The sequence below is a fragment of the Antedon mediterranea genome, chromosome 10, assembly GCF_964355755.1.
Source record: "Antedon mediterranea chromosome 10, ecAntMedi1.1, whole genome shotgun sequence".
NCBI classification, from domain to species: domain Eukaryota; kingdom Metazoa; phylum Echinodermata; class Crinoidea; order Comatulida; family Antedonidae; genus Antedon; species Antedon mediterranea.
This window is the reverse complement of record NC_092679.1, coordinates 16682625-16705789: the sequence shown is the minus strand read 5'-3', so window position 1 is coordinate 16705789 and position 23165 is coordinate 16682625. Positions and strand designations below refer to the sequence as shown.

At 36.1% G+C, this 23165-nt stretch overlaps 1 protein-coding gene across 3 annotated transcripts in view; it reads left to right on the top strand.

Moving 5' to 3' along the window:
- LOC140061143 (neo-calmodulin-like) overlaps positions 1-22582 on the top strand; it is a 48275-nt gene extending 25693 nt beyond the window's left edge. For all 3 annotated transcript variants that reach the window (XM_072107605.1, XM_072107604.1, XM_072107603.1), the window contains exons 2-6: positions 3457-3490; positions 4427-4570; positions 16309-16435; positions 19095-19210; positions 20193-22582. In XM_072107605.1, coding sequence (XP_071963706.1) covers positions 3457-3490; positions 4427-4570; positions 16309-16435; positions 19095-19210; positions 20193-20221 — 450 coding nt within the window. In that variant the 3' untranslated portion in view covers positions 20222-22582. The remainder of the gene's footprint in view (positions 1-3456; positions 3491-4426; positions 4571-16308; positions 16436-19094; positions 19211-20192) is intronic.
- The last annotated feature ends 583 nt before the right edge of the window (positions 22583-23165 follow it).

The following is a 23165-nucleotide window of genomic DNA, read 5'->3' as shown; positions in this document are numbered from 1 at the left end:
TGCGTCTTTGATGATTGGCATGATGGGTCGTAATTGTGTTATTAGTGCCACCTTATCTCTTTACACTGTAGAGTTCACAGGTTTTACGTGTTTGAAATGAAGATTAATAATATCAATCAGAACATGCCACGTGGTACTAAAATAACGTCTTCAAATAATATTAAAGACTGTTAAACGCTTTAGGCGTATGGCGTGCAAATTCCTACCGAAACGTTGCAAGGGTGGGTCAAAATATATCTGTGTTACAAAAATAAGGCATCATAAGCACGATGACCAACTTCAGGAGCTTTAAAGTAGTTCGTTCGACCTATATTACGAATATGCCAACATGTAACGCCATACTTTACAAATTGATCTCGCGTATGGCGTGCAAATTCCTACCGAAAAGTTGCACGAGTAGATTAAAATATATCTGTGTTAAAAAAATAATGCACTATAAGCACGACGTCCAACTTCAGGAGCTCTAAAGCGGTTCATTCGACCTATTTTACGAATAGGCCTAAAATGTAACGCCCGGTTTCGATGCACTTTTTGTTAACAAACATATTTATCTTCTTCGTAAATTGTTTTCTTGTTATTGCTTTTAATTTATATTTCAAGTATATTGAAATGGCTTAGCGCACAATCCACCGTGCTGGATATCAGGGTCGTATACAGGCCAATTTACACAGACGAGCGGTAAGCGGAAGCGCGTAGCTTGTTCCATAATTATAATCTGTATCTATGGCCCGTCCGCTCAGCATTTTTCCGCTTACCGTTACCGCTCGTCTGTGTAAATTGCGACTACGGCCTAACTATTTTTGTACCGCATATTTCTTTAAACTTACTTATAATATTCTATATTTTTTTTCTGTTAAAAGATATGTATACACGACGTGCGTTTTTACGTTAAACCCCTGATATGTAATCATTGAAATAACCTTAAACCCAAAGAAACGTTATTGTTTTGGAATATGCTTGTTATCGAGCTGAAGGCAGGTCTTTGACACTATTGTAAATCGTTATTTTAACGCCTTCGTTATTGTACCACAGTGTACCTACGTCACAAGAACGTTGTGATTTTAGTATGATGGCTTACTCGTTTTCTTTTCATGATTACAACACGAATGCTTGAACGATTTTATAATTTCATAAACGCAGCATACACAATGATGATGAAGTTTTCACCTGTCATGCAGCTGTAGTATATACTGCAGTCGATAATTATTTTCAGAAGGCAGTTCCTTTGCTTGTTGCTCCTCCTATGCCTTTCAACAAGCATGGGCATAAGGAGGAGACGATTTGTATCATGTGTTACATAGTACACAGGCATGACATTAATGTGTAGGCCTAGATAGGCCATAGATGAGATATGGCCACCCGACGAAACAATTGTCAACCATTAGCAGACATTCTGATCCACAAAAACTGCATGGTTTAAGCTCTGTCTAAACTGACAAAAATGTGTCCAAATATGGTACCGTGAATGGCAAAATATGGTAGTGATATAACATCATATTGTCCATATATGGGTAAATCACATAAAGTTTGATCGTGTAGGCGCAGTGCATCCATCAGCAACTGACTATACCGCCGCCTGACGAGCCGACTATACCGTCACACGTATTTTCGAGTTGAAGATATCATACTCCACCCTTACCCATCGTTTTCCAAATCCTGGATCCACCTCTGACTTGGTGAATCGTACTTTCGAACTAGGTTGCCACTTTTGTCAATACCTAGGCTTGTCATAAACATTTTGGGCCACAAAAATGGGTTCGAATGCGGTTCTTAATAGTACATATTCTTAGAGTTATGGTTTGGGGATAGGTTGTTAAACTTTATCGCATTAAAAGTAACAAACATATTCATTTATGAATAAAAAAGTTACTTGTGACGTCTGCTGCAAAACCTTTGAGTGAGTGTACTGTGTTTATCAGAACACATACCAATTTTAAGTTGATGAAGACACGGATTAAGAACGACGGATAGCGTCGTGATACAATTGTTAGTTAATGGAACGACATACACGCAACAACTAAAGAAGCTGAATTCTTAAGCTAAATTTGGCACGTCGACGACAAAGATAATACACTCGTAAAACACTGAGGATAATTAAAAGGAAAGTCTGTGTGCTAAGCCGGTGCTTTACGGGTTATTGTGTAGTTTCTCGACCACATCGAATGATTACAAATGCCGCGTGAGGACAGAACATCGAGAGCTAGCGAATAAATAACTATACTATATTAGATAGATACCAATCTATTTTATGTGGCATTTACAGTGTTATCTTTTTTATATAATGATATTTATAAAACCTTTTCTGTAAATGAAAATTCTAAAACTCGCGGTAGTACAAAAAACACTAATTGTACGACGGCACTCGCTGACGTTTGCCATCGACAATCGACTTATTTTACTTGACGTAAACATAAAATAATTCACTTATTTTTTATTTATTCTATATTATAAGAAACGTATATAGGCCATTTGTCCTAATAAACATTAGCACACAATAAACAAACAACGTACGGTAACTGTAGACCATCATGTTTTTATTAATTTGGAATATATACTTTTGTGTTGAGAAGTATCAGTTCTATGACGTCATCAAATCAACTTTAGTGACGTCACTGTTTCAATTTTTCATAATTTTCTACTGTGATGGAATTAGGAAGCTGTGTAACTGATATTCAATAACAACACTTCGTGATTCAGTCGTTTGTCTGACGGGGCATTGATTTGCAATAGTTTTTTTTAAAGAACGAACAGGTTTTATGCGTGTAATAAAGGATTAATTTCTGTCATTCAATTATGATTCAAATATTGATGGATATGATAGAAATAATTAAAACTGTATTGGTGACCTATACAGGCCATACTTACCTATATTTGGGATAATACTAAAAATTAGCATAAGCCTAACAAGTATACCATGCCATGAATAATTGTAGGCCTACAGTATAGTTGTACTGCGATAGGACTTTTCTTAAAATAATATATTCAATTTTAATACCTAGTCATTTTTACACCGTGTTTCATAACTTATATTTTTTTTGTGCAATTATGTGTGTGTACATAATATATTATATTGTATATCTATTTATTATTTTACGAATAATTGTCAATCTTCAAGAAGAATTTCTGTTGTTATTTTATGATGATGATGGACAAATAAAGCATTTCAGTATTCAGTATTCAGTATATTAATCATACAAAGAGTACAACGAATATTGCGCCTTACGGGCTTTAAAATTGAATGTTAAATATTAACAATTAGTTTGCTTTCCCCGATTTGGGTTCTATAAAATACTCCGTACTTAAGCAATACCGTATTGTAAGGGATACCTTTCCGTGAAACGAAACGGGAGTTGTTGTTTCAGCCCTACCCTATTTAAGGGACACCCCTATTAAGGGGTCACAGTATAGGTTCGACTGTATATCAAATAACGTGTGGTATATTTTTCTTTCTTATAGGAGGACCTGTCACTATCGAAACTCGAACTCGAACGTAAGTGATTTCTACTATTATCTTTATATTATTAGCACTGTTTTAAATTAATACTTAAATCTTGATCAGCATCAGTTATAATATCATTAACCCAAAATCACCATTATCAATATCACCATAATTATCAATAACATCTTCGAGCTATTACCATTATCATTATCACCATCGTCATTATCACAGCCAACGTCTTCCTACCATCATCATAATTACTAAAATCATCGTCACAACCATATTATCATCATAATATTCATTGTCACAACATAATCATCGTCATGGTCATGATCTTCATTATCATAATAATAATTCTCACATCGTCATAATCATGATCTTCATTATAATCATAATAAGCATTTATCACAATATGATCATCGTCACAATCATGATCTTCATTATCACAACATAATCATTGTCAAAATCATGATCTTCATTATCATCATCATTATGAAAACATAATCATCGTCATAATCATGATCTTCAATATCATCATAATAATCATTATCACATCATCATCATCATCGTCACAATCATGATCTTCATTATCATCATATAATCATTATCACAACATCATCCGTATACCACCATCAACGTCATCATTATAAACACATAAACATCATCATCACCCTCAACAACTTTATCATCACCGTCATCATCAGATATCGTCATCCTCAATATCATCATCGTCATATTACCACCATTACCATAATCATTGTTATCTTCACAATCAGACATTATCATATCATTTCCATCCTCATCATTCTAATAACGTTCACTGTGTTCTCATCATCCATCCCAATCTTTTTTTTATTACCAGCTGCCTTTTTGAGACATAATTCTTGATGAAATCTTTCAATTGTCGAAGAAGATTAATTAAAGCGATATCCTTTCACTGAACTGACATAATTAGAATGTTTTGTTTCGATTTATTCTTCCAATTAGAGCTACGAGAAACGTTTGAGATATTCGACAAAGACGGAGATGGTTCGATAACGACCAAAGAGCTGGGAACGGTAATGAGATCTATGGGGCAAAACCCTTCGGATAAGGAACTACAAGATATGATCAATGAATTTGATGCAGATGGTAAGTTGATGAACTTTTAAGACTGTCTGTTTTCAATACAAGCGCACTGTATCGTATACTAATTATTGGCTTGACGTAAGTCTTTACTTATCGTTTCTTTTTACATAAGTGTACCAGAGCGTGCAGTTTAAAAACGAAATTCCAGCTTAAATATTATTTATTAAAGTTATGTTATGACATGCCATGTGTGGCAAAAAAAATGTTGAAAAGCACGTTGGTTACGGTATTTTATATCATTCTTAAATTGCCTGTTTAAATGTTTGTTTTAACTATCTGTGTATCGTAAATACAATAGTGCAAATGAATGCAAATATATTTTTTATTTTGTGTCCTATGTTATACAGTATTTTTATTTTATAAATATACAATAACTGTGTGTATATTTTATTAAAAATTTAATGACTGCTTTCAAAGAAAGACGAAAGTTGAGGGTCTGTGGATTTTTTGTTAATAAATGAAAATATATCTTTTCTTTAATAGTATAGGCCTATGCATAGTTTTGAATACGGTTACAGTCACAAATGGTAACTATTATGTTTTTAACACTACAGCCAGTGGACACCCTATGAAGGGTGCACTTTCCAATGATACGTTTAAGGGGACTATATGTTTTTAACACTATAGCAGCCAGCCAGTGGACACTTCTATTAAGGGGACACTTCCCAATGAAACGAATAATAGGCTATATGTTTTTAACACTATAGCCAGCCAGTGGACACTTCTATTAAGGGGACACTTTCCAATTAAACGAATAAGGGGACTATACGTTTTTAACACTATAGCAGCCAGCCAGTGGACACTTCTATTAAGGGGACACTTCCCAATTAAACGAATAAGGGGACTATATGTTTTTAACACTATAGCAGCCAGCCAGTGGACACTTCTATTAAGGGGACACCTCCCAATGAAACGAATAATAGGCTATATGTTTTTAACACTATAGCAGCCAGAGTGGACACTTCTATTAAGGGGACACTTCCCAATTAAACTAATAAGAGGGACTATATGTTTTTAACACTATAGCAGCCAGCCAGTGGACACCCCTATTAAGGGGACACCTCCCAATGAAACGAATAATAGGCTGTTGTTTGCTGTGTATATACATTACATAACTTCCTACGCCTAACACATATACATCACATAGGAAACGATATCTGAAAGTTAACGTAAAAACGGCGTAATGCAAAGCTACAACCTTATCACTTTAACATTACTGTATACATACATATACTCTATGTCAATTACTGTGAGATAGATGTGTATTTTATACGGTGTTATCTTAGCAATATATTACAATATAAAAACGTAGTGTATAATGCATTGTACTTCAACACAGACTGTCAACATATATTTTTAGCAATCGTAATAGCCTTTCCTCTTTCTACCATATTTTATTGTTTTTATCTGTTCATTAGAGTTCATGTGCAGAGTAGGCCATAAAACAGTTCAGTATATTGTTTCGTGTCTTGATATGGCCAATTAATTTTCTCTAGATGTAACTGCAGCCTACTTACAGGAGGCCCTCTAGAGCTCAGATAGATAAAAAGTGATAAGAGAGAATAAGACATTTTTTATGACATAAAGTTTAGAGATAATCATTGTTAAAAGTATCTTTACCATAGGCTCCAATAAGGCTACAAGGTATTTACACATGGTTATTCATGTGATTGTAATTATAACTTATGACTTGTATTTTTAATTAGTTGAGTTTTACTTCATTGCTGAGAGCTAGCCCTAGGCCTTAGGGTACCATGTTCCCCGGCCCCATGAGTCAGACCTGTGCTTGTCTGCCTGTACGATGATGATATGATTAGGCCTACATTGTAATGCTAATCTTTGTTTTATTATAGTTTTCACGGTGTTTATTCAAGTTGCTAATGATACTGTAATTTGTAGAGATACAAGAGATAGTTCAGAGAATAAATAAAGGAACATCAGTATCTACAAAATTTGTAATTTATTTATGATGGACGCCTACGGTAACAGTGAAAACTTAGCTGATGAAAACTCAATGAATCTAAGAGAACAGAGTGAGAGACGCCCTACAGCTAAGGCCCTGTCAATTAGCATTGCTACTGAAGTAAAACTGTTGACTCAAACTCAGAGAAAGGCTCAAGAAGCATCAAGTGAACTAGAAGATGTTCCAAGCGACGAATTTGAGATACAAACTGCATTATGCAAAGCTAAAGCTGCATTAAAGGAATATAGTGATGCTTGGTGCGTATTGAATAAATTGTATGCACAAGATAGAGATGGTATTCATCGCGAAGATCACCTGGAGAATGAGAACATATATCTCACCATTACCAACTCCATCCAAGCTAGTATAACAAGCGCTATGGATAGGGCACATGCATTAGCCCTGGAGTGTCAAGCCTCAAAATCTGCAGCATCAAGGAGTTCATGTCGATCTATTGTTAGCATTAAAGCTCAAGCTGTGGCGAATGCTGCTGCAGCCAACAAAACTGCTCAATTTGCTGAAAAAATGGCTAAACAGAAAGCAGACCTTACAGCAAAGGAAGCGGAAATGGAAATTAAGAAAGCAGAAGCAAGGCTTGAAGAAATAAGGCGGGAAGCACAGCAAAGAACAGAACATGCCAAAGCTGAAGCAGAGTTCAAAGTTTTAGAGGCTAAACAAGCTGCAGCTGTAGAGAATGCACGAGTTGATGCAATTCAACAGGAAATTCAGAACGGATATGGAGAAATTATGACCACCCCACACCAAACCTCAAATGATCATGCACTAAGGTTTCGCAACCTAACCAAACCTCAACCTCTAATGACACAGACACAAGCAACAACAGCCCAATCGACAATGCCTCAAAATCAATCTAGCAGTACCACAGACTTAAACGCTTTAGCAGAAGCCTTTTCTTCAGCCTTCAGTATGAACCGCATACCAGCACCAGAGCCACCAATATTTGATGGCGATCCTCTTAAGTACTATGATTGGAACGCATCCTTTAGATGTTTAATCGAAAATAAAGGAATTTCTAAGGCAGACAGAATTCACTACCTTAAGAGATACATAGGAGGCCCAGCAAAGGAAGTTGTCAGTGGATACTTTCTGCTACAAGGTGAACATGCTTATGAAAACGCTAAAGCAGTTTTAGAAAAAAGATATGGAAATCCATTTATAGTTTCCGAAGCATTTAGAGACAAATTAGACAGCTGGCCAAGGATTCAAGCAAGAGATTACAATGGCCTTAGGCGACTCTCTGACTTTCTGAACCAATGCAACATAGCAATGAGAGAAATGAAAGGCTTGGAAGTTCTTAATGACAGCAGAGAAAACCGGAAAATTCTTCAAAAATTACCAGATTGGTTAGTGAATAGATGGCGAAGAAACGCAGTGAGCGCTATGCAAATCAAGGGTAGTTATCCAACATTCAATGACTTTTCCACATTTTTGACGACCGAAGCTGAAATTGTTTGCGATCCTGTTACCTTAATACCAGAAAATGAAACAAAATTCACAGAGAAAAGTTCAAGATATCGAAACCAATCTCAAACGCTAGCCACCAGTATCAGTGGAATGCCATCATGCTTCATGTGTAAAATGAATAACCATCACCTAATTGACTGCAGAGCGTTTGCCAGAAAACCCGATACCGAAAAACAGCAATACATCAAGCAAAATGGTCTATGTTTCAGCTGCTTACAACATGGCCATGTGTCAAGGAACTGTAACCAGAAAAGTATTTGTAAAATTTGCCAAAGGAGACATCCAACAAGTCTCCATGTAAAGGAGAGAGATCCGGCTAACGAGATTGACGCCGCGACACAGCCGAATGTTGACGCTAATTCTGAAGTAGTACAATCAGTAAAGACTTCAAATGTAAAGGAGAGAGATCAGGCTAACGAGATTGACGCCGAGACTCGGCCGAATGGTGACGCTAAGTCTGAAGTGGTAAAATCAGTAAAGACTTCAAACTGCAAAAATGTCCGCAGAAACACAAACAACACAATGTCTTCAATGATAGTTCCCGTCTGGATATCCAATGAACATAAACCTGAAAAGGAACATCTTGTATATGCCCTATTAGACACACAATCCGACACAACCTTTGTGCTAGAAGATACTGCAAACCAAATTGGTGCAAGTTGCGAACCAGCAACACTAAGATTGACTACGATGACGTCTAAAAGGGAAGTCGTATCTTGCAAGAAGTATAACAACCTAATGATTAGAGGTTTCTTTGAAGAAACAAAAATTCAGCTACCAACGGCATATACTAGAGAATACATACCAGTTGACCAATCACATATTCCTACACCCGAAAAGACGAGATGTTATGCTCATCTACAAAGGATAAGTCAACAGATACCATCTAGACAAAACTGTGAAATAGGGTTGCTTATTGGGTATAACGTTCCACAGGCTCTGGCACCCATAGACCATATTTCAGGAAATGGAAATGAACCATTCGCTATCAAAACTCAATTGGGTTGGAGTGTGGTAGGAGGAGGAGCTGAGACATCTTATGTTCCTCAAGATAAAATCGGTCACAGTCATAGAGTAATGGTGAAGGAAATTCCAAACGATCTACACTTAACGTACGAATCTAATTTGAAATCGGAACCAACCAAAGAAGTTCACTATGTCTTAAAAACAGCTGTTAAAGAAATAGTTACTCCATTAGATGCAATAAGAGCCTTGGAGTACGACTTCACGGAGAAAGTTACAAGAGACACAGTTCTCTCTCAAGAAGACATGCAGTTTATGGATACTCTAAAAAAGGAAGTCCATATCAATGAAGACCGACATATCGAAATGCCATTACCCTTTAAAAAGAGGCCAGTATTACCGAATAACAGAATTTGTGTACTGCATCGATTGAACCACCTAAAACGACGTTTCCTGACGAATGAGAAGTACTTTGAAGATTATCAAAAATTTATGACAGAAATACTTCAAAATGGAGATGCCGAGAAAGTACCAGCAAATGAAATACAAAAAGAGCCAGCATGGTACATACCTCATCACGGAATTTACCACCCTAAGAAACCCACCAAAATTCGTGTTGTCTTTGACTGCTCCGCTAACTACAAAGGTACAGCCTTGAATCAACATCTTCTTACTGGACCAGACCTAAACAACACACTCATAGGTGTACTATGCAGATTTAGACAAGAACCCATAGCCATAATGTGTGATATAGAGAGGATGTTTCACCAGTTTCATGTTAACCAGAATGACAGAAACTATCTACGCTTCTTGTGGTGGGAAGATGGAAATCTCGAAAGGCAACCCATAGATTACAGAATGAAGGTCCACTTGTTTGGAGCCGCTTCCTCACCAGGTTGCTCTAATTTCGGACTAAAATACATGGCGGAACACTTTGCCGAACAACACAAACCAGAGACAGTTAACTTCATTAAGAACAACTTTTATGTAGACGATGGTCTAAAGAGCGTAGAAACTGTACCTGAAGCAGTTGAATTAATAGAAGATGCCAGAAAACTGTGTGCAAAGGGCTCACTTAGACTACATAAATTTATTTCCAACCAACGAGACGTTATGTCTACCATCCCAAAATCAGAACAGGCTAAAGGAACCGTAGATCGAGACCTATCATTCGAAGACTTACCAGTTGAAAGGGCCCTTGGAATACAATGGTGCGTCGAGTCAGATAACTTTCAATTTAGAATCACCATGAAAGACACTCCATTGACACGCCGAGGAATTCTATCCACTGTAGCATCAATTTTCGACCCACTTGGACTTCTTGCCCCATTTACACTCAAGGGTAAGCAAATACTGCAAGAAGTGTGCAAGGAGGGAACAGACTGGGACGAAAAACTTTCCGAGGAGCTTCGTCCAAAATGGGAGAAATGGAGATTAGACCTTCCAAAGCTTGCCACCATTACGATTAATAGGTGCTTCAAACCAAAAGATTTCCAACAAAGAAAGGTCGAATTTCATCACTTTTCCGACGCAAGTAATTCTGGTTATGGGCAGTGCTCGTATATAAGACTTGAAAATGACTTCTCTGAGATTCACTGTGCGCTGATAATGGCAAAGGCCCGAGTGGCACCCAAAAAGGTTGTTAGTATTCCAAGATTAGAGCTACAAGCCGCGGTGTTGTCAACAAAAGTCAGTACCATTCTATATCAAGAACTAGAATATAAAAATTCAGCACACTACTTCTGGACTGACTCGAAGGTAGTACTTGGTTATGTCAGAAACGAAGCCAGACGTTTCCATGTGTACGTAGCTAATCGCGTCCAACGCATTAGAGATACCACAAATCCTGAACAATGGAACTACATATCTACGAATGAGAATCCAGCCGACCATGCTTCAAGAGGTCTTGGAGCAAAGGACTTACAGACATCCAACTGGTTTCAAGGACCAAAACTCCTTTGGAAATGCGGAAATATAGTGGAAAATAATCAAAAATTTGACGTATCTTCCAACGATCCGGAAGTAAACCAAGCTAGCGTGCTTGCAATAAATTCCACTGAAGAAAATTGCTTGCTAAATCGTGTAGAACGTTTTTCCGATTATAAGAGAGCAGTTACAGGAGTTGCCGCTCTTAAGAAATTCATCAAAACAAGAAAAACCAAAAATCATTATACCATTACCTCTGTAGAAGACAGAATCGAAGCTGAAAAGACCATCATCAAAATGGTCCAACATAAGTTCTTCAAAAAAGACATCGACCAACTCTACAGGCAATCTTCCAAGTGCACAGGCAATCTTGCGAAGTTAGACCCGTACATAGATGTTGACGGATTACTGCGAGTTGGTGGTCGCCTGAAACGAGCCACCTCTCTAGATATGGGTGTTAAACATCCTGCAATATTGCCAAAAAGAAGCCATGTAACACATTTAATAATTAAACACTACCATGAGAAAACAGCCCATCAAGGAAGAGGCTTTACGACCAATGCAGTTAGATCCAATGGATTTTGGATAGTTGGAATAAGTTCAGCTGTATCAAGCCATATCTACAAGTGTGTTCAATGCAGAAAATTACGTGGGCGTAATCAAGACCAAAAAATGGCAAACTTACCAAATGAAAGATTGGAACCAACCCCTCCGTTTACATATACTGGGTTTGACTGTTTTGGACCATTTTTGGTTAAGGAGGGAAGAAGAGAATTAAAAAGGTATGGATTGTTATTCACATGTATGGCATCAAGAGCCATTCATATAGAGATGCTCGACGACATGACAACAGACGCCTTTATCAACGCTCTTAGATGCTTCATTGCTATACGTGGCAATGTTCGTCAATTTCGTTGTGATCAAGGCAGTAACTTTATGGGAGCACAACATGAGCTCACAAAGGCCTTTAAGGAGATTAAAGAAGATAAGGTGCGAAAGTTCCTAGCAGATCAAAACTGTAACTTCTTTTCTAATGTTCCTTCCGCCAGTCATATGGGAGGCATTTGGGAAAGACAAATAAGAACAATCCGTAACGTTCTCTATTCCATTCTTAATCAATACAAGTCAAGATTAGATAGCACGTCTCTCCGTACATTCCTGTACGAAACGATGGCTATCGTCAATAGTAGACCTCTAACAACCGAAAATCTAAATGATCCACATGGACCCGAAGCCTTAACTCCGAACCAGCTACTCACAATGAAATCGAAAATCGTTTTTCCACCGCCTGGGTTCTTTGTCAAGGAAGACGTATATGCATTAAGAAGATGGCGTCGAGTTCAGTTTCTGGCCAATGAATTTTGGTCAAGATGGAAAAAGGAATATTTGACCAACCTTCAATCGAGAGCTAAGTGGAACCAAGTACGCCGAAACCTTGAGATAGGAGACATAGTACTACTAAAAGAAGAACATTTGATACGCGGAGACTGGAAATTGGCCAGAATATCTGAATTAATGCCAAGTGAGGACGGACTAGTGAGAAAAGTTAGGTTAATTGTTGCAGACACAAATATCGATAATGATGGAAAACGGTTGAAACGCGCAACATATTTGGAAAGGCCAATTCATAAACTAACCTTGATTTTAGAAAATACAAACTGTTAACTTATTCTTTCAATAGTTTTGGTAAATATTGTTAAGGTACTTCCAGTTTTGCATTGCTTGTGTTTATTCTGGCACGGGTGGAAGTTTAGGTTAAATCATAGATGATTTGGGTGGGAGTGTAACTGCAGCCTACTTACAGGAGGCCCTCTAGAGCTCAGATAGATAAAAAGTGATAAGAGAGAATAAGACATTTTTTATGACATAAAGTTTAGAGATAATCATTGTTAAAAGTATCTTTACCATAGGCTCCAATAAGGCTACAAGGTATTTACACATGGTTATTCATGTGATTGTAATTATAACTTATGACTTGTATTTTTAATTAGTTGAGTTTTACTTCATTGCTGAGAGCTAGCCCTAGGCCTTAGGGTACCATGTTCCCCGGCCCCATGAGTCAGACCTGTGCTTGTCTGCCTGTACGATGATGATATGATTAGGCCTACATTGTAATGCTAATCTTTGTTTTATTATAGTTTTCACGGTGTTTATTCAAGTTGCTAATGATACTGTAATTTGTAGAGATACAAGAGATAGTTCAGAGAATAAATAAAGGAACATCAGTATCTACAAAATTTGTAATTTATTTATGATGGACGCCTACGGTAACACTAGAGGCTCGTGTAAACGACCTTTGTATGTGCAAAGTATTTCAAAGGCACATCAACGTCTTTTGCAATTAAGACATTCACACAAACTATGTGTTAAAATGTCTCTTAGGGTAGTTAAAAGTTAGAATAAAAGAAAAATTTGAATAAAAAACATTTAACGTTCACGAACTGAGGATATGAAAAAACATTAAAACCGTGTTTCATTTTTGTGTAATGTAAACAATTCGTCAACATACATCGAAATAAAAAAAATATTGAGGTAAAAACATTGAATGTACACGAACTACGGATGTGAATATAATTTGGATAGAAAAACAGTATCGAAATGAAAAGATTTAAATATTCGAACTAAGGATGGATGGGAAACATTAAGCAGAGGTTTTGTCGAATTGCAAATTATATGTATAGGCAGTACCGAGATTGAAAACGTATATCGCAATTTACACACAGACGAGCGGTAACGGTAACTTGTGTCCCACGTACACAGGTTGAATATGTATCTCTGCTCAGCGGAAACCGGTGGCCGTACGTCCACTTCGCGCTTTGTGTAAATGGTCGTAGAAATAACATATATAGATTCTATATTATTTTTTCTACCGTTACGGCGTCTGTGTAAATTGGCCTTTATTATATAGTTTGAACGCAAGCGTCTAGTTTCAATTTTTTAATGTCAATTTAAAAGCTTCTAAATTACATAAGTGAAGAGTGAACTCTTCCCTGATTACCCAGATTACACTAATTAATGATAGAAACATCAACCGGAAAAGACAATTCAACGCGTTCATAAACCGTTATCATAGCATTAAGAGCGTTTTAACACAAACTAATGATGTAGGGCCTATGTGTGTCATCTTTATGATGTCACAGACGAAGATAATTTGCTGGACATACAAGATAATATCTTTGACACGATATTAAGTATGATAACTAATTAATATAAACAATATATATCATGTGATGAAAAGTTGTATGTCACGGTGCATAATATGATGTGACGCGATATGATGTGATTTGATATTGAAATAACATAAATCGATATTGTAGGCTACTAATATGATATGTGTTATATATGTGGTCATATTATATTATATGATCTGATGATGAAAAGGCACAGGATGTTGTAAAATACATTGAGGTTCACAATACATTCTACATCGATCGTAATAATGAAGTAAATTGATGCTATGAACAAAATTGTCTCCATGATTTGATTAGTTAAATTAGCCTAGTCGGCCATCTCGTTCGCTTAGGTGATGAAACGATGGCGGAAATTGTATGTTGACACCATCTGATCACTTTCGTTATATTAAGCGATCCTAGTATTGTACAACTTTGTCGTATAGATATCATCATTTCAGACAATTGGTTTTTTTTTTCTTTTAAGCTCTGTCTCTATATTAAACTAGTTTGACAAAACAAATGTGATGGTACCCTATGGTAGTGATATGGCCAAATAATCTAAAGCTCTGTCTACACTATCAAACTAGTTTGGTGTTCCCAAATATAGTAGTGATGCCCAAATATGGTAGTGATATGACATCATCATGTCCATATATGGACACATGACATTTTTTTGTCACTAAGGTTTGATAGTGTAGAAACAGAACTTTACCCACGTGCTACACTATCTAATCGTCCGTCGTATAATGTGTAGGGATGTTGTCATAAACTACGGTCAGTAAATGAACCTCTTCGCGGCCCCCTTCAACTTCCATCATGTTTGTATGCAGCAGGCCTATCCCAATAGCATTAGTGCTAGGCCTAAAGTTCACCTAATCTAATTTATAATGTAAATCATAAATAAATTATGGCGTAAAAGAATACTTTTATAGTAGATTTATTAAAATAATAATCCACCTCTGTTATATATAGTGAAACCGAAATATCGTGTCTACCTGCAGCGGATTAACATTTAAAAAAATCTATAGTAGGCCTATATGCAAAAGGTTAATAAAACCGTCGGTTTTTTTTAAAGTTCAGCTTATCGACTGATGTCATATGAATTAAGCATTGCGCATGTTACTAAGGCGGTCGCTTAAATGCTCACAAAGAAAGCTTCATATTTAGTTTGGATAAACATATTTAACATTTACGTTTTAACCTCTCAATTAACAAGATATTGACACTCATGTAAATGTAATAGTCGTGCATGACTAGCAGTACTGAAATGTTTAATCTGGTTAATGGTATTACAAACTTGTTAGTTTATCTTAACAAATGAAATTATCAACACAGTTAATATCATAAATTCTTGATCAATAAAGCGGAAATGTATTATTCCTGAAACATTTACTGCCGATTCTAAAGCTCTGTCTACACTATCAAACTATAGTTTGACAACAAAGTGTGATGTGCCTAAATATGGTAGTGATATCATATCATCCTGTCTATATATGGGCACATCATATTGTTGTTGTCAAATAAAGTTTGATAGTGTAGACAGAGCTTAACAACACTGCGTATTTAAGAATAATTCTTACTTACTCAATGGGTGCATAGACCTACAGACTTCAACTTTACACTAGGACGTAACGTTATGACGTACACAAACAAAATAATTGTGCGCTGCGTCAGTGGCAACAAAGCTTTAAATCAGCGATATAATCACTGTAAAAGACATAGTGTAAACATTCATCTATATTAACTAGTAAAACATTAGCTATAACATAGACTTCGCCCAAGACTGTATTTAATTCGTTCTTCTTATGTTAGTTCACTAGTCGGCGTTTCATTTTTTGTCTGGAAAATACAGTTGTTGAGCTCCGAGTATTATACGTATGAAGCGCCATGTTTGCCAAAATATTTATCTTTTTACTAATATTAAGTAGAAACACAGTCTAGAACCTAGACTACATAGCATTGTATATTCCTATGCTATTCCTTCGATAAATGCATTACACACTCAATTGAACCTTGAAACTTAATCTTAGCGGGGAGATGTAAAATAAAATATAATAACATCTTAGTGGCGGATCAATTATTATGAAATTGGTGAAATGAGGTTCTAGACTGTTCTATCTTTTGCATTGTCATTTTCAAAACTTAGAGGGAATCCGCCTATGATTCTCACTATCATAATGTACTACGTCTACACTACATTGACGTGACAATTTTGAATTTTGTCTCAACAGGTAATGGCATCATTGACTTCACAGAGTTCTGCACAATGATGTCAAGGAAGCTAAAAGACAGCGACGAATCAGAAGACATCCGAGAAGCCTTCCAAGTCTTTGACAAGGATCAAAGGGGTTATATCAGGTAACGAATATGCCAAATACACGTACACAAAATGTATTATAGTAGGCCGCCTACGTATACAATTCATAGCCTGATAAATTAATAACAGACCTACATCTTTCTGATTTCCCCTTTAGAAAAGTTAAGCTTGGTAAAATCCTTTTAAGTAGTTGAATGATTGCGTTGAGATTTACGCGGATGTATGTTTATATACGAATAAGGTACTGTAACTGCTACCTATCTTAACAATAACAAATTTAAAAGGATAGAATCAACGTTGCATTTAAACACAACAGATTCAGATTACACTTCCCTAGATTTAAAATTACATGATCATGGAAAATAGGGCAAAGTAAAAGTTGGCTGAGGGCGCTAGACAGTGTATGAGGGCGTTCTTTGAGTATTTTAGCTTCGGGACCCCCAAAAAGTGTCCCCTTAAACATAATATCCCCTTAATAGAAGTGTCGCCAGAGAATATAGGTGTCCAAAATCATCCGATTTTCGGTACTGTAGGCCTATCTAGATTTCCTCAGTATTATACGAATATGTTGTAGGAATATGTTGTAATACAACATCACATTAGTATAATCATTTGGTTTAACACGTAGGTAAATGTATAGGCCCTTGGGGATAAACTTAAAACCTTTAGATATAGTATACTTTGACAATACTGTAAATACGTATTAACCATTTTTGGTCGCCATTTGAATCGCAAATTTCTTACTGTGAGTGTGGGTACGGTTAGATATATAAAAACATATACAAATACACTTTATTACTGTGAGTGTGGGTAGGCCCTACTGTTAGATATATATAAACACATAATATACAAATAAACTTTATTACTGACAGTTGCTTCTCAACGTTTATATTAATTAATAATTACAAACAAATATAAACGTGGTAGTGGTGTATCTCGTCAAATGTACTTACTATTTCAATTGACTATGACAGTGACAGTTTTAACAAAGTATTAAATCGCAAATGTTTTACTGTGTTTAGTGATATAATATTATTTATAGGCCTATACAACATGAAACAATATTTCGTTACTGATTGGATAAAGAATTTATTTTAAAATTGTTCCTCTTTGTACCCATCCCCATCCCTCAACCCTAATGTTACAAACAAAACACAAATTAGGTTAGTTTAAATGAGTCTAAAGCAAAAATTTGGACTCATACAAGTTTCTCTTTTAGTTGACTACATAAATCATCGTGTCTATTTATTCGTTTCTGTTAACGACAATGTATTATAATCCTGCGGTACGTACATTTTAAATCGCCAGTTTTTTTCTTACGCTGAAATTACTGTGTATTCGAGAACCACCTGCGGGCACGACCTAGATGGTACGCGAGCGTACCATCTAGTATTTCATAATTATACAGAATGCTGCATGGTAAATGAAATATACAAGAAAAGCAGAGCTAAATGCTAGCTGGACCTTTACAAGGGATAGTAGATTCCAAGCATTCACTAATTGGCCAGTCATTCGTTACGGTGCACACCACATATGCGCATTGAGTCGTGCTCATTACTAAAATACTAAGAGTAGTAATTCATACAAAAACATATGTTACGATAACTGCACTGCAGTCTTATTCATAGGCTGTGGGTCATTGGCCAAATTCAATCAACAATAAATAATTATACGAATACAGAAATAATTTGATGTATGCCAGCAGTTCACACCATTGTGTTTTTCAATGGACATATTTAGCGTCGTTGTAGTGTAAATTGGCAATAAGACAGAACCGTTAATGAAGCCCAGAATACCACTTCACTCCTCTAATTGGATCATTCTACCGCACGACGCTTTAAAATATAAACTTATAATTGTGTCTTGGGAATTGAAAGTCGAGTGAGATGGAGAGCAACGTATGAGACAATCATCCCAGTACCTTGTTTTTGTCTAACAAGACAATTTAACTGTTTTCACGCACTATGCACATTAGCTCGTTTTGCCAAACTGCTAAGTCGATCGTATTTTTGAATAATATGCCGGAAATTGATAGAAACATTTAGAATATTATTGTGAACATAAATCGCATGCCATTTTAATTATATCGTCAGCAACGTTTTCAATCTAGGATCGCGTCTCAATTACGGCAGACACAAAAACAAAATATGATTTAGTTTTGCTTAAATAACAAATATTTAAAAATTAACAATGTACTGAAATATAAATAACTGTTTTTTACAGTTTTTCAACCTTTATTCACACGTTAAATTCAATTGTATATTGTCTTGGACTTAAACACGATCACAATTGTTGGTTTAGTGAACCTCTACCCTCCCCCTCCCCTCAACCTAAACCTAAACCCCTTTTCGTGAGTGACTATGTCAACTAAGTGTCCCCTTAATAGGTATTTCCACTCAATAGGGTTTGGTTTGACCGTAGTGTTAAAACCTATTTCCTCCCTTATTCATTTTACGTGAAAGTGTCCCCCCTTGGAGTGTCCCCTCGATAGGGGTGTCCTAAATTGCTCCTACTGTATATCACAAGCGACGGGTGATCCCGAACTGTCGCTTTTGATTCGTCAAATTATGTTGTGCTGCGTGTACGTCATTGCGCTGCGTCACAGAATAGGAACCAAACTTAAAAGGTGATAGTTATTGAAAAACAAACCATGTAATTAAATTGAAATAATACATATTGGAAATTACTAAACTATTTCAGAGCCGAGGAACTCGCTGCTGTTTTGAAAGTTGCCAACGGTGGGATTTCAAATCAAGATATATTAGATTTGTTAACAGACGCCGACAAAGATAATGACGGCACAATTGATTACCAAGGTAAGATATGACACCTGAGAGACCTTCGTAACTGTCCAAAAACAGCGCATCAAACATGTCACCAACAGAAACGAACCCCAAGGGAGTAGAACCGAGAATGTTTTCTCCACGTTATATGTCCAGGTTAATTTGTGTAAAATTATTGTTAATGGTTAGTTTCATAATGTGTCATGGTTCACCGTAAATCGAACAAGCGCAGCAAAGTTGTTAGTTCAGATCTGTTTTAATTGGCGGAGCGTGAGAGACAAACGTCACAATGCGCGGGCTTCAAGAGTGTGTTTTTTTCACACTGTTCATCTATTTTCATCTAGGCCTACTCCCATTATACTCGATACTAAACCGATTTTCCACTAGGCGAATTTGTTCGCTGGCGCTTTCGATTCGCGCGAAAAAATATCGCCTAGAAGGCGTAAGAATAGGTATCTTCAATCGCTTATTCAATTGGTTGCTTGGTAAATTACATACCTTAGAAAGATAGGTCTACAATAACTCAACTATGGATTCACAATATTAAAATGTTTACAATGACTTATATGAAAGTCATGAATCATATATGACTCATTTAGATAGGTCTATATATGAACATGGTTTATTCGCATTGCCATACCATACTGAATGTTAGTAGGTACGTCAACATGTATATATATATATATTATCTATTGTATTATTTCTTTTATTCCTGTCTACCCAGGCAGCACTTGCCAACTCATATGCTATGAGTTGTTATTAGACAACTCCCTGCTATGACTTTATCCAAATTCCCTCACTTGCACTGATGAAGGGCTAGTGTTGCCCGAAAGCTCTGCTAAATTTTCTGGCTGTTTACTTTATCGTTTTGATTTAGCTTTTCGCTTTTTTTTTTGTATCTCCATTGAGATCCAGCCACTGATACCCACAGCATTGTCATTTTTTCAGTAATTTGCCTTTGGATTTATATACAGTACTAATAAATAGACGATTACTTTTTTTTTATATTTTTCAGAATTCGTCGCACTAATGGTGGATAAGTAGCCTGTTGGGCCCATGCTGTATTTTGTTTTTGTTCAGTTGTGAAAAAGAGTTATGGGTGTGCCAATGTGTGACGTAATGAATCAGTGCGTGAGAGAGGGCGGCAGTGTGTGTTTGTGTGCGTGAAAAGATAAACATCTTTCCAGCTCTGAATATATTTTAGGCCAAAAACTATACTCCGTGTAATGCGTAAGACAGTCAGACAAAGACAGACTATCGCATCACGAATTAGCTGCAGTGAAATTTAAATTCAGGTAGAACAACACACAATAAAGATACCAGTGATCAACTTCCTCATCAGATGTCTACACTATCAAACTAGTTTGACACAAAAGTGTGATGTGCCCAAATATGGTAGAGATATGCCTAAATATGGTAGTCATATGACATCATGATGGGTACATCATATTTTCTTTTTCTCACATAAAGTTTTATATTGTAGACAAAGCTTAAGACAGCATTAATTAATTCAATGACAGAAAAAAAATATACATTTGAAGAACCTTTATTGCACATGCGTAATATCGAAAACCAACGAAAACGGTGAGACGAGTGAAAATCACGATCTAAAGTTCTGTCTACACGATCTAAAGTTCTGTCTACACGATCTAAAGTTCTGTCTACACGATCTAAAGTTCTGTCTACACTATCAAACTTTATGTGACAACAAATGTGATGTGCTCATAATGGACATGATGATGTCATATCAATACCATATTTGGGCATACAACTACTATACTTTTTGTGTCAAACTAGTTTGATAGTGTAGACAGAGCTTAATGGTGTCAGTGCAGTAGAGGCGACTTTGTCACATCTTTATCGTTTGTACGATTAGGTTCAGTTCGAAATTGACATATAATTTACAAATCTGAAATAAATAATGAGAAAGCCCATACATAATTATCTAGATATCACCAGGAAGAGTGAAATATCTGTTTCCTAGTAACAGTAGGTCCTACCACCTCGTACCTTTATAATTGTGAATGTGTGTGAAGAAATTAATAATACAGTGAACAATGGTGTATTCTACCGCCAACATTTTTTCCTAAACTTCCACTGTTAGGCAATACGATAGTGCTATTGCCTTATAATATTTTTTAAGTACTGGTAAGTTAAGTATGTATTAATATGAATAATAATTAGTGATCGATGTATACATACATACATTGGTAGAGAAGGTATGAGGGTAATGTCTTGCTTTCCTGATTTTACGATTAATTCTCTCGGCTGGTGTGTTGGAAAATGTTTTAGTTAAACGAATTTTATTTATTAGAATTTTAAATGTGAATGTGAATGTTATATAACCATATTGACAGTAGTGAAGATTTATTTTTAGTTACCGTAACGCAAAATGCATTCGTAAACATATTTCCCAACATGCATTTGGTATGTTCCCGGCCTGGCTCTTACACTACCATACTTGCGTACGTACGTTCGTAAATTTAGTTTCCACCTAGGACGCAATGCAAAGACGCAACGCAAGTAATTTGGTCAATCACAAACGACAGTTTTGATGTGATTGGTCAAATTACTTGCGTTGCGTCTTTGCATTGCGTCCTAACATTCTTGCGTCGGGCCCTTACGTCATTGTGTTGCGTCCCAGTGGGAACCAAGCTTTAACTCTTCCCTGTACTGTACCGTGCAAGTTTATTCCACACACATACGTACATGATTTAAAAAATAGGAGAATACATAGTGTATGTTGGGACATAATGTTGACTTCGTGTTTCTCAAATTCTCTAATAAAGTAACATTTATTTTATCTCTAAATGATTAGATTTGTAAATGTAAATAAGAGGTGGTTGTTGTAATATAAAATATATATTGAAATTGTGACGTAATAGTAACGTTTTGCTTTTGGAATTTTGTTCCAAGTCATATGTCGATTTTAAGACAACCAAACTGGATTTTGTGCCAGCAGTTTTGTATTTTATTTCCCAATTGCTGCTTTTTAACGTATTTGTTAATTCTGAACATGTACTTATTCTTTGAATATATGCAATTGTTTTGTATCATTTAGTTTCTGTTTTTATAACACGTGCTTACGTGAGTGGGCTTACTTAAGTATGACGTATACCGTACTGATAACATAAATCTTTACCAGGACTGCCTCGCGCGTAACACGCGTTCAGTATAAAACTACTCGTGAAGACCAGGAAATGCATTATATGAAACACCATGCAGCATAATTTTCACTCGAAAAATACACGCGGATATACAACGTGTTATGGTAGTGTTAACAGTACGTGCGTATGTAAATGTTTTAACGTGATTGTCCAATTATGTTGCCATATTTAAAATTATGCAACGTGTTATAAATGTAAATACAAGGTGGTATGAATAAACACCTACACTTTTATTTAATTCTGCTTCTGTTTTTGTTTTTCCTTTTGCAGATCACACAAACACATACATACAAATACGTTACAATAACGTTAAACAACAGTACGTTGCGTTATACGTAATTGTTTAAGTCTTACGTTAATATAACGTTAAACAGTACGTTGCGTTATACGTAATTGTTTAAGTCTTACGTTATTATAACGTTAAACAACGGTACGTTGCTTATACGTAATTGTTTAAGTCTTACGTTATTATAACGTTAAACAACAGTGCGTTGCGATATACGTAATTGGTTACGCATTACCCTCAGATATTATTAACAATTCCTTTGAAAATGACCTCGCCGTTTGGAGAGGGAGTTTTTGTTAGGACATCGCTTTACTGCATTGTATTTCAAACGTGAACAAACTAAAATTGCGCCCTCTATATCGTCACCAACTTAATGTTTCCCCACCAGCAGCACGATTTATCAATCTAAGTATTTTGCGGTCCAGATTAGTAAATGATTGTTTTAATTTCGCACGTACTCATTTTCAACTCTTGTGTACCTTTTATCCGTTCGGTTAATATTCTAAATTATTTTTGTTTTACTTCCTGAATTCAA